The sequence below is a fragment of the Phaethon aethereus genome (genome assembly GCF_964289735.1).
Source record: "Phaethon aethereus genome assembly, chromosome: 2".
Taxonomy (NCBI): domain Eukaryota; kingdom Metazoa; phylum Chordata; class Aves; order Phaethontiformes; family Phaethontidae; genus Phaethon; species Phaethon aethereus.
The window spans coordinates 144,292,440-144,305,034 of NC_138582.1; the positions used below are offsets into that span (position 1 = coordinate 144,292,440).

At 37.1% G+C, this 12,595-nt stretch overlaps 1 protein-coding gene across 2 annotated transcripts in view; it reads left to right on the forward strand.

The window, feature by feature from the left end:
* SGCE (sarcoglycan epsilon) overlaps nucleotides 1-8,474 on the forward strand; it is a gene marked incomplete at its 3' end in the record, with an annotated part of 33,157 nt that extends 24,683 nt beyond the window's left edge. The window contains exons 8-13 of one of the 2 annotated variants that reach the window (XM_081996809.1): nucleotides 2,328-2,539; nucleotides 3,295-3,321; nucleotides 4,075-4,263; nucleotides 5,850-5,893; nucleotides 6,710-6,744; nucleotides 8,424-8,474. In XM_081996809.1, the coding sequence (XP_081852935.1) occupies nucleotides 2,328-2,539; nucleotides 3,295-3,321; nucleotides 4,075-4,263; nucleotides 5,850-5,893; nucleotides 6,710-6,744; nucleotides 8,424-8,474 (558 nt within the window). The remainder of the gene's footprint in view (nucleotides 1-2,327; nucleotides 2,540-3,294; nucleotides 3,322-4,074; nucleotides 4,264-5,849; nucleotides 5,894-6,709; nucleotides 6,745-8,423) is intronic. The other variant, XM_081996810.1, reaches the window with a different exon arrangement.
* Nucleotides 8,475-12,595: the final 4,121 nt, after the last annotated feature.

Consider the following 12,595-nt stretch of genomic DNA (forward strand, 5'->3'; position numbering starts at 1 on the left):
TCATCAGGAACAAATTATGTCAAGTCTTTGATTTCCTTCTACAAGAAAGAAGTAGAACAGAGGTGCAGCAGCAGATGTCATTTCTTTTTGGTATGGTTTTTGATACTGTCTCATAAGCAAGCTCAGGAACATGGCCTAGATGAAGCTGGGACCTAGTGGAGAGATGGTTGCATAGCCATAATCATAGCAGAATTATTAATAGTTCCTTGCCATTCTTCATTAATAAGCTGGATGATGGAATGTGCTTATGAAATTAAATTTGCAGGCCTCATGAAACTGAAAGGATAATGCAGGTGCAGGTGCATTCTCAGAAAGGTCTTGAGAAATGGGAGGAACAGCCTTAGAAAACAGGGTGAATTTCAAAAGGAGCAGCAGAGGAATAGTGCACTAGTGCAAGAACAATCAGCAGTACCCATGCAGAATGAAGAGCGGCTGGTTAGCAGTACTTCTCCAGAAAGAACGTCCAATAGTTAACAGCGGCTCATGAACTAATCATGAAGCCGGATTGTCGTGCTGTTTTGAGAAAAGCGGAGATTGTGTAACTGGAACAGCCTCTCAAAGAGAAGCACAATTTTCTGCAGCAGCCTATAACCCAACCTTCTCGCACTCGGCGCTTGTTTTGGCAGCATGCCACGGTAACGGAATCTAAACAAGTCTTGGGGGTGTTTACTGTTGCCAGCAGCATTGCTGCTGCGTGCTGTAACCTGGTGGATCAAAGGGAGAAGGGACCAAGCTTCCTGCTATCTAATCGCAGTCTGCTTTTCACAAGGCAAGCCAAGGGGCAGGATGTCCCCCGAGATCCACGGACTGGGAGGGAGTTGAGCTCCGTTTCCCATAACCATGACATAGACCAGTGAGTGAAAACACAACCATCATATATGCTTCCTCCCACTTTCTTTGAGGTGATGTTGCCAGTTAGCACCTAAATCAAATTGCAGATTTAAGTTTGTGGGTCCTGAATTCTGAAAAGAGGGGTAACTTAATAGATGCTTCCTTTTAACGCTGCTTGCTGATAGCTTGTTCTCACACCGTGTGTGGGCTTCTGTCAGTCTCATCAGCAGCTGCATACATCTTTTTTGCATGTCTGCTTAGGGCTTGAGATTCACCTAGGCAGCCGGGTAGAATTTGTAACATAAGATGTACTGTAGAATTTAGTGAGTGGAGAATACATAGGTTAGTTTTTGTCAGACTGTCTTGCACTTAAAATATATATATACACACATATATGTATACATTTGAAGCTCAACAAAACATTATTTCTAGTATTCTGTGAAAACCTGTTCATCCATTGCATAAGTTTTAATACACCATTTTATGATTTAAAGTATAAATTCAAAAGAAATGACCATCAGTTGCAACATTTGTCAATGAACACTGTCAGGGAAAAGGTCAAGAATGTAGGCAAATATAATGTATTTTCATTAATGATCTGGAGAGAGTTTTAAGACTTAACACTGTTAAATTTTAACTGTAATGTCTAACTGAAGAAAGTAAGAAAATTAAGGCAGGAAATGGAAAAGTCCTGTGGGAAAGACAGTCAATTAAATGCAGTATGAAAGTCAGTAGCAAAAAAGGTTGTATTTCTAGGAACGTTAGATACAGACATTAAAAAAAAATAAAAATTACTTGTGACCAGGAATGCAGCCTTCAGGAGGTTAGCTGACTTAGGAGAATTAGAAAAAACCTTGGAACTCTGCCTCTGATCAACTAAATGCACATCTCATGGTGGGGTGTTTCCTGCTTCGGGTGGGTGGGGAAGGCAACAGAGCTGCTCAGTCCTCAGCAGCTCACTTTGCACCGCTTGCTTTTTTGAGCACTGGATGTGAAGCTCTATAGGAAGAAGGAGGAAGAAAATCCATAGGTACCCCTTTTCCTCTCTACCACCTTCATACAAGAGAGGGCAGTATTGTGATTTAGGAAGACTACTAAGAAATGGATTCATTCATCAAAAAGAAATCAGTATGAAATAATTAGTTTGCAATAAAAATGTTTACTGAATTTTTACTCAAATTCTGTTTTTGTGTGAGATCCCTAAAATTAATCCGGGAAAAACATAGTATTTCTGGTACGCATAAAATAAAGTAATAATACTATAGTACTGGTTATCACATTGATCAGAAGCTTTCAATGAAATACAAGGTTTTATTGGTTTAGAAAAAGTGATTGGATAAAATTATATTGAATTTGTCACATGTGTAATATGGATTCTTTTATGTGTTATGGCTGGTTAAATACTACCTGTTTTTTACATTCTGTTACTTTGTTATATAATTGTCTCTTTGTTGGTTTTTTTTTTTTTTCCTTCTTTTTTTCCTTCTGGGTATCAGGTTGACAATACCAAACAAGTTTCCACCTTTCAGGAAGTGATTCGTGGAGAGGGGATATTACCTGATGGTGGAGAATACAAGCCACCTTCTGACACACTGAAAAGCAGAGACTATTACTCGGATTTCCTAATTACCCTGGCAGTGCCCTCGGCAATAGCACTGGTGCTTTTTCTAATACTTGCCTATATCATGTGCTGCCGACGGGAAGGAGTGTGAGTACTTTAACACAGTAATAAGTAACCGTAGCTTTTTCTAAGATTATAATGCCTAGAGAACTATTTGTTAGAAGAATTCCATTCAGTTCATTAAAAACATTTAAAACAGGCCAAAAGATATCTGCTTGAAATATTGAAATACTTCTCATCAAAGCACATAGATAATTTCCAAGCCAATGGATATAGGGCCTTTAATTGCTCTAGTTGAAAGGGTTAAAAATCTCAACATACGCACAAAACTCCACAAAATCTCCACATGCACACAACTTTCCAAAAGGCCCCAAACAAATAAAATACTAATAAAGAATCATTGATTCAGGAAATACTAAGTAATTTCTAAAATGCTAACTTTTATAAAATAAATCTGTTTGAGGATATGAACTGAATTTAGACATATTATAAAAGAAAAATACATAAAAGGAAAGCAGCAAGTAACGTAATTTCTGCCATTTCTGACACAAACTACAATTTCATTTTGTCACAGAATTTATTTTAGCCAGAAGCTTGTTCTTTAACTTGCATTTTCATTTCTGTGTGTGTGTCTGTGTGTGTGTGTCTGTCATCGGTATCACATCTCTATACGTGCGTTCATCAAGGCCTCATCATAAACCCAGTTGCAAATGCTGCCAAGTTGCGTTTAGCAATAACCTTGTCAGCATTTCTACATCATGTACTATTTTCATCATCAGATAGACTTAATGTTTCAACTATCAATGCTATTATTTAATTCATAAATTTTGTTTTGTTTTTAGGGAAAAGAGAAACATGCAAACACCAGAGTAAGTGTCTTCTTTCCTGTTATTTTTCTTTTACCATTTAATTTTCATTCTCAGTAGCTTGTCATGCTTCATACATGTGTGTCATAATCTTCTTTCATTCCCTCTAATCTATGGTTTAATTCATAAATGTGAAAGCTGCTTTTAAATCAGAGTCTTGGTAAGGATAGAAGACCAGAATAAAAAGGGTTTGAAATAATGACTGTCAAGTCAAAATAAAATAGTGCTGTTAGAATAAATATGTCAATATATAATTTATACTCCTGGTTATTGGACTTCCCAGCCTGTATCTTAGAGGCAGTGGACAGGAGAACAAATATCCTGGAAAGTATCCAGTGCAAATACTATTGAGCGTTTTAAAATTACTCTGTGAGTCTTTATGAATCTACCACAAGAATCAGGAGTTAACCACAACTTTTAATGGCAGCAAATAAATGGAACGTTAGCCATAAATTGCATAGTCTTGGATCCTATGAAAAATACTTATCCAAACGGCAAAATCTAATGGAATAGTTACTGCCTTAAAAATAAATAAATAATTCAATATTTATTAAATTAACCATGTAAAGGTTTACTGTATTTGCTGCACTATAGTGTCTGTAGCATGCATCAAAGTCCTTGTATTTTTTAAAAAAACAATAATTGTAAAAAAATCCTATCCTGTTTGATAGGATAAAAAAACCTGTTTGATTAAAAAAACCTGTTTGATGGAGCACTTAAAATATGTATTCACTCTTTTATTTCCTTTTGACATAGCATCCAGTTGGTTCACCACAGTGCTATACAGAAATCAACCAAAGAGCTTCGTGACATGTCTAAAAATAGGGAGATAGCATGGCCTCTATCAACGCTTCCCGTGTTTCACCCGGTTACTGGTGAGATCGTACCACCCCTTCACACAGACAGCTACGACAATACCAGTATGCCACTGATGCAAACGCAGCAGTAAGTATTTAGATTTTATTTCATTTTTTAATACCCATTATGTTGCGTGATTTGATTACGGATTCCAGTGCTTGTCATCTGAAATGTGTTTATTACTGAGTTATCAGTAATGACCGCAGTGCAAGATTGCTCTGATGTTTGTGTCTCAAGCAGAAAGAAAGGCCTTCTGTTATAAAATTAAATGGCTGAGTTTCAGTCTGCAGACTTGGCAAGAAGCTTAGCGTGGAACAATTACATTTCTGCATATTCTGGAGAAAAACTACTTTTGACAGAGGAATCGGTTAAAACTGTTCTGTTTTAGTCACCCTATCTCTTAACCCATGTCTTTGGAGCTCTGGTATAAAACTAGCACCACGCTGGTGGTAGTTTCATACCAGAAAATCCAGACTTTGTAAGTATTTAGTCATATACCTGTCACACATGGTTTGTTTGAAACATGAACATTGAACGGAAGAGCATATTCCATTGCACGGACAATAAATACAGACTTGCCAATGGAGACGATCAGAGGTCTCAGCCGCTTCCATTGTTGCCAGCCTTCCTCCAAGACAGAAACCAGAAAAATATTAATTTCTCTTCCTTAAGGTTCACTTATCAGTAACTTAATGAAACTATCGAGACAGACCCATGTAGTGCTTTGCACATGTTCTGTCTGGTTCAGACAAGTCAGTTTGTGCTGTAGAAAAAAGACATTTCTAGAAAGGCTTGGTTGAGGTGTCGGGGGCTGAGCAGATCTGAGGCAGCGGTCTGCGAAGTGGCTGGCGTTGTTTTTCAGAGCCGTGCTATGACACTAGCTCCAGTCGGTAGCTCCCCACAGATACCAGTCCAGTGCCAGCACCAACCTGGCCCTAATTTACACATGCTTACCCAAATTCCCTTCGTACTGTAGATACGTGCTAGAAGAGTGTTTTCTTCTCCCTGTCCCAAAGCTAAATTCTCCAGAAAGTATGGCTGTATAAATTACAACTGCTGCATAGTGCTCTAACCTGTATTTTACCCATTCAGAATAGCAATTTTTTATGACCAGGGTGCCAAAGCCTGTACCAAAGGCTTTCTTAAATTGTACATTATTAATTTTGAGTTTTTATCTGCTTCAACTGCATTCCAACCCCTAATTCCTTTCTGTAAAAACAACATTAATATCTGGTAGCTGTTAAAATAGACACTTCAGCAGGACACAAACCCCTAACTTTGCTTTGATAAGTGAACTGGTCCAATGTGTAAAACTAGCTGACCATTCGTTCATTCCACAGGCAATACTTAAGTTGCAAAGACCGTCACCTTTTCTCTATTCATCATTTGTGGAGACCAAACTTTGGATAACATCAGAAGCCTTCAGTGACTCTTGTTACCTCTGGTGTTTCACCAAGTCTGAGCCTTTGAACCTACTTGACAAGTGCAATAATAGGAATTACCCCTTAACACTAATTTTCTTTCTTGACTTGGTTAACCTTTTGACAGCTGTATTTGCATAGTGAAAATGGATTATTGCTTTGTAGACAAAATTTAAATACTGAACTTTTATGCATTACATACTTGAGCGTTTGTATGGAAGCATTAAAGATAGTAAATTTTTTTTTTTGTAGGAACCTGCCACATCAAACTCAGATTCCACAGCAGCAGAGTGCAGGTCAGTACTGAGAAAATACTGTAACTATTAGGTGACCAGTGCAGAGGAATCACTAGTTAAAACGCGTACAGTCTATGGACAGTGGAAACCATTTTCAAATATAGTGAAGTGTTACAGCATTGTCATTCCAGAATTTTTTTGGTGCATCAGTGAAAGTTTTGCAATGGGATTGATTGAACAAGTAGGAGAAACGCTACATTAGGACTTAGCATGAGACACTGGCACAGCTAAGTTGGAAACCTCCTCATCTCAATAATTTTCTATTATAACATGAAGTTACAGCCAGATTCCCAAATGTGGTTACGCTGTTCAGATTCTCAAAAACTTGATGGGAAATCGAAATTTCTAATTCCTGCCGATACTAGCTAAGCTCTGAAGGAGCTCTTTATCGCTGTTACTAAACAGAAAGAGTTCATACTGGGGAACCTGTGGTGAGGCAAACACCATGCTGCTGGTTTCCTGTGTCTTAGTCATCATTTTTACATCATTTTCACAAATCATGAGGTTGTGAACGATCCCATCAGAGCACTGACTAAGGCCGACTGTTCTCTCTAGTTAGCGCATCAGGTCTCAGAAAAAGCTACAGCCGTAGCCACATAGGAAAGGGGATAAGGATCATACAAGGAAAGTGTAGAGGCCAGAGTATGATTTTTGAATATTCAAAGTGTATTTAGGCAAAACTCCAGTTATGTATTGAACATAATACGGGAACTACAGCCCCAAAAGGAAGATTTGTTTTAACTTGGGAGTTCCATAAGCAACGATTTCTTTTCATTCAAAATCCTTCTTCTTCATTACTGCTTTCGGGGATTAAAGGAGAATTTCGTATGACAACATTTCAAAGATTTGAGGCAAGTATATCATAAATGCTTCTGCCCATGTCGGGGGTTTTTTGTTATCTGGAAATTAAAACCACATTTATTAAAAAACCAAACCAAAACCCTCCTGACTGCAGCTCTGCTAGCTTTGCTGTTTGTGTGCTTTATTATACATACACTGGAAACGGCGAGTGACCCTGGCAGTATCCATCGGGAGCCTCCAGCACTGGTTTGGGTTGGCATTTACCATAGCCCTTGACACCACTGCATTTAGAAGGCAGAATATAGATGTCACACAGTTCAGCTCTTCTGTTATGACTGTTTTGTTACAAGAATTCCAGTCTGTCTTGCAGTAAAAAAAGATGCAAAATCACCTGGTAGTACTGTATGTTGACAACAGGGAGAAATTTTTAAAAAGGTACGAAATATAAACTAGCACGGGTTTGTCGCTTGCAAGTCGCACTGAAAAACTACCATAAAAATGGATCTTTAAAATCCTCCTGTGTCTGTATTTTCTGTAGTACATTATTTTGGTAGAATACACCCATTCTTTCATATTTATCACAGACGCTGCCTCTGACAAGCTCTCAGAAATCAGGGAGGCGAAATGTATTTGGGACAGACAGTGTTTCCTCCTCAGTTTACAGTGACACCTTCCTTTGTAACTCAGATGTGCTGATGACACTGCAAGCATTTCCATGACATATCGATGGCATGTGCCTCTTGCAGTTTATCTTCTAAAGGATGTCTATGACTCCTGTTGTCAGAAGCTTACATTTCTGGAAAGATATGATTTAAAACAAAATTCAGGCCCTCCTAAGACTTTTTAGTAGCATCAGTACAAACTTAGTTATCAATTTTATTGATCTGTTCCAATAAGAAATTTACAGAACTAAAGCACTGAAGGCCAAAACAACTATAGAACTAGACATTCATTGTTTGATTTTCTTCCTTTCCTACAGAAAATTCCCAATAATATACTCAGGATTATTAAGAAGAAGAAATTTCTTTTTTAAAGCTTCAGTAGACCATACTTAGTAACTTGAAAAGCAGACCATGTCTAATAACCACTCTCCTCTTCAGGAACTATCTGAACCCTCAATAAGAAACAGGGTTTTTTAACCTCATATGAAAAAATGCAGACTTAACAGCTGACATAATTCTTGACTATTTCACAAAGTTAAATTTTCACATAGTTGGGAAAGAATTTTATGAAAGGTGACAACTCACATCTAACGTTTATATTACACTGCTGATCTTTGCTACTGGTCTCCAGTATGAAAAGGTATATTAAGTTTTGTAATTGTCTCTCTGTTGATTGGCAAAATTCATAAGGACTATTTTAAGGTGCTTAGATGAAAAAGTTTATAGGATATTCCTGTAATGCAAAAGACTAAGTAGTGCATGTATGCTGTATACTGCATTTTCCATTTTGAGCTTCACAGTCTCCTTATGAAGACTGTTAGATCCCAAACAGAAAGATAAATTTGCAGTTAAAGTCATTTCCCAGATCTCTCCCTTCCCAGAAGAAAGCAAGCAAAGCTTTTTCATGTATATGTCGCCTTTTGGTCCAGGTTGTTCTTGTAGTATTTCTCCAACAACCTCCAGGTTGTTGAGAAACGACTGTTAAATACTGTTTATGTGCTGCGCTGCCAACTTGTTGAAGCATCATCTGCCACTGATGGATTATATAAATTCTCATCTATTTGCAGGTAAATGGTATTCCTGAGGAAAGAAAACTAACAGAAGCAATGAATTTGTAATCAGAGGAGGCAGCAAAATGTCTTATTTCCTTATTTGTTCTGATTGATGCATGAGTTTTTCTGGTGTATATTGTGCATGCCCACAGTATTAAGATGATTTCCGTGCCAGAGAATACAACCACTTTCATATAACTAATGTACTATATCCTTTTGTACTTTGGACATTTTTGACAATTTGTAAACACTGATAACTTTTATATTTGTTACAATCAGAAAATAATCTTTCAAATATATGTATTAATAAATATCAAACTTATATAATTACAATATCTGTCTTGTGACCTCTCCTGAAAGTTTTAAGAGGGAAACCAAAACTTCAAAATAAGCACCAGGTTCAAAGGATTTCAGACTGTTCAATGGGATGATATAGTTGCCTTATGTTTGCACACGAAAGCAGTAGTGTATAAGCGTGAAAACTTGTGCTCAGAAATAGTATTCCAGATTTATTAGGCATTAATTGTTTAGAGATTATCAAAATGTAATGAGCAAAGTTATTTTGGGGGAAGAAAACAAAAAACAAAACAGAAACACACAAATAACCCCCAAAACTGTTCCTGTTGAAAATTGGAACTAGGAAACGGCACAGTGAGAATTACAGTAAATTAAAAATTTGAGTGCGATCAGCATTTGGTTTCTACTAGTTTCTGTTAGCTTGTACTACTGTTTTCACAGGTACGAGCTGTCAGTGCTTTGAACCAGAAATGAATGGAATGGATTTTAAATAATGGTTTTTAACGCAACATAAGACCAAACTTTGTAAATAGTATTGGTTTTGGACTGTAACAGTTTCTGACAACTTGAGGATGACATGACAATCAATTAACTACCAGTTGAGCTGCTCCGGTCTTACTTGTATTAATACGTGCCAATGTATTTAAGGAAATTTCTTTAAATGTTACGCACACATGTAAAGACTCAGCTTGTACCAGTGGGTGCTCCACCTCTTCTAAAAAGAATCTAATGGTGTAGGTGACTTGGGTATTAAGCACACCTGAACTATTTTATGATTGAAAGCTTCATTAATTGAAGTAACTTTAATTAAAAAAATATTTATTTTTACTTACTAAAAAAACAATTACTATGGAAGCATAGATTTATAAAGCTGGCTAAAGACACTTAATGGCTAAAGAATTGGTAATAGTTAAAAGTGCCGATAGTTAAAGTAAATTCGTATGGTGACAGTCTGAACTGATACTGTATTAAGTGACAGTTGGAACCAAATTAAATAGAAAGCACTGTGGATGTCTTTGTAAATATATGAAATGTAAAATCCAATAAATAGGAGAACATTAAGTAGCGATGTTCTTGCCTGGTTATTTTACGTAACGATGCCTGAGCAACTTTTTGGAAGAGTTCCTGACGTTACAGAAGGTGATGCTGGATGGCAAGTGCCCGAGAATTGAAACGGAGCTGATGATTGTGCCAGGTTTCTGTTGACCTGGGGGAGATGCCTCAATAGGCCTTGTAGCTGGGAAGGCTGGAGCGGATTTGCAGCACCTTAGTTCAGGTGCCCACGTTAGAAACAAACTCCCTGGTGACACAAGGGGCTTTGGGGATAAGAACTACCACTCCGAACCCTTTCCATAAGGAGCCCCTCCTTCTATTCAGTGTGAGACTTAAGTAGCTACATTAAAAGCTAAATTCCTTAACCCAACCAAATCTTAAGGATGACTTTCTTGATGTTGCTAGACTGAAGAAATACCAAATCAGTTCCTCTGCTTTCATGCAGAGCTCTGCTACAGAGATTCTGGCATGGTACCCAGGGGGAAAAAGTACTCGACTCCTGCTTGGAGCTGTAATCTCATCAGACCCCAGGACAGTGTGATTTACCGCAGAAGAATCGTTCCCTGCATTGCATCTGAAGTAACTGGTGATGCAAAATGTCTTACTGTCTGCCCTTCATTTGTAGCACTAGCAGCCAGAGTATCGCTTTGGAGAACCTGCAACACTAATCCGTAATTTTAGTGAACTGTAGCCCAGCTAGAGTCAAGCAATAAAAAATGTTTACTTAATTGATGCTGCTCTTATTACAAAAATAAGCATCCACAGCACATTTATTTGATGTTTAAATTACTTCATATTTTTACATAACCTGAAAAGAAAATATATTTATCCCACATACAGTCATAGGAAACAAGTGCATTATTTCAAACGTTAAAAATAAATCTTTTAACCAAGTCTGTACAACAGATAAATAAAATTATATCTACAATACTTAAGGTGTGAAGAACAAAACACAAATTATCCCTCAAATTCACAGTTCCCCATTGCTCCTAATATTGGCATAGATGAAGGTTACGCATCCTATCCCCCGCTACAGCATTGACCTATACCATTTCTTTCAGCCACTCAAATGTACGGATCAAGGAGGGTTAACTTCCCAAATGTCGGCAGTAACGCACACAAATAGCTCAGTGTCTTTCCAATAGCTTCAAAATAGCTGGCAGACTTAGTAAAACCTGCTGAATTTGGGGGAAGTGAATGATTTATTTTTTCTTTTTTATGATGACTGACTGGTCATTCATTAAAAGAAACTGTTCTCCACAAAAAAAAAAAAAAAAATGAAGCCACTAATTTTTTTTGCACTCATTAGTGGCTGCAAGTTTGAATTCAATTTTTTAACTGGTGTAAGATCAAAACCATGTACATGACAGTACATATGGTACAAATTAGGATTCATATTGTTTATAATCATACATAATTGCACATATGCTTGAAAAGTAATACTGTGCTTGTGTTTTTGACTGCTAACAAGTAATCAGTAGAAGAATATAATGAAAAAGCAACTAGAGGTCACACTATCACTTGAACCAAAACCACAAACAGCGGATAAATGGCCATAACTTCAGTAAGTGGCACGTAAATTACAGCCTGTCACTGCCACACTGAAGGGCTATTTCTTTCAATTTTACTTTTTACACTAAAGGAAAGCGTTTATGAGAAAGATGGGCACTGCTAAAAAGGATGGGAAAAAAGGGTTCTTCCAAACAGCTCCAATCTCATTTCACATTTGTAATTCTGAGACTCAGCCATCTGCATGGAACAAGATGACCACTCGATCCCTCCTCCTCACGATATCAACAGATTGACTTGCATCCTTTTAAATGAAAATATTATTACAGGATAGAATATGGCACCAGTTCCCTGATGAGACCTAGTTCAAGGTCACCTGCAAACTCAGGTTTGAAGATCACCGTTTTCCTGTTCTCTCATTTCCTTAAGATCTGATGGGAGTCGATACGATGGGATTTCATTTGACCGGAAAATGTTGGAGGTCTTCCAAAAATTCTCCATCTTGAACTGATTCTCTGAAAATTATTCATCTGTTCACTGGGATTGTACAGAGAACTGCACAGTTAAGTGAATTAGTTGAAAGTTTATGAAAACCCAAACAATTTCAGGGAAAAAAAGTCAAATTTTCTTTATAAAAAAAATTCACCTTGGAATTCACTGTATTTACTGAAAACATCTTAAATTTCTAAAAAAAACCCATAAAATGTTATGTAAACTTGTATATAATCTTAAATCACTGAACTGCCAATGACTTTTTATTTTCACGTATCAAGGGTTTCATACAACATATACTATCTCCACCCAAAATACTAATTTCTAAACAAAAAATTACCATTTTGTTCAGAAAAATGCCCTGGTTTACCAGTAACTTCATGTTTCACATCAGCTAAAGGTGACCATTAACGAAGGATCACAAGTTTGCTCTTTTTTGTTCCTTGGTGAGAACAACTACAGCATGCGTTTTGTATAGGTGATACTCTAGTATCACCCGCTCTTCATTCGGCTGACCCAAGGTAAAGTTAATTCCATGATAAGCACGTGATATTGCTAAACCATTTAACTTCACTTTTTCGTGTCACGTTTAAACAGATATGTAAACAGAAACATATAACCAGTAGAAAAGACTCGTTTTCACATGCAATTCTGTACAGTGCATTCTTGGTTCTCAGATTATTTGAGAAGGCTGTTTCCACACAAAATATGTACATTTGCACTATATACATTTTCCACACACTTAATTGAAATGTCTTCTTGTACCTCCAGCTGAGAATTTTTGTTCAGGCAGACACAAAGTAAACCTGAAGAAAGTTTCCAAGAATCTTTTCAAG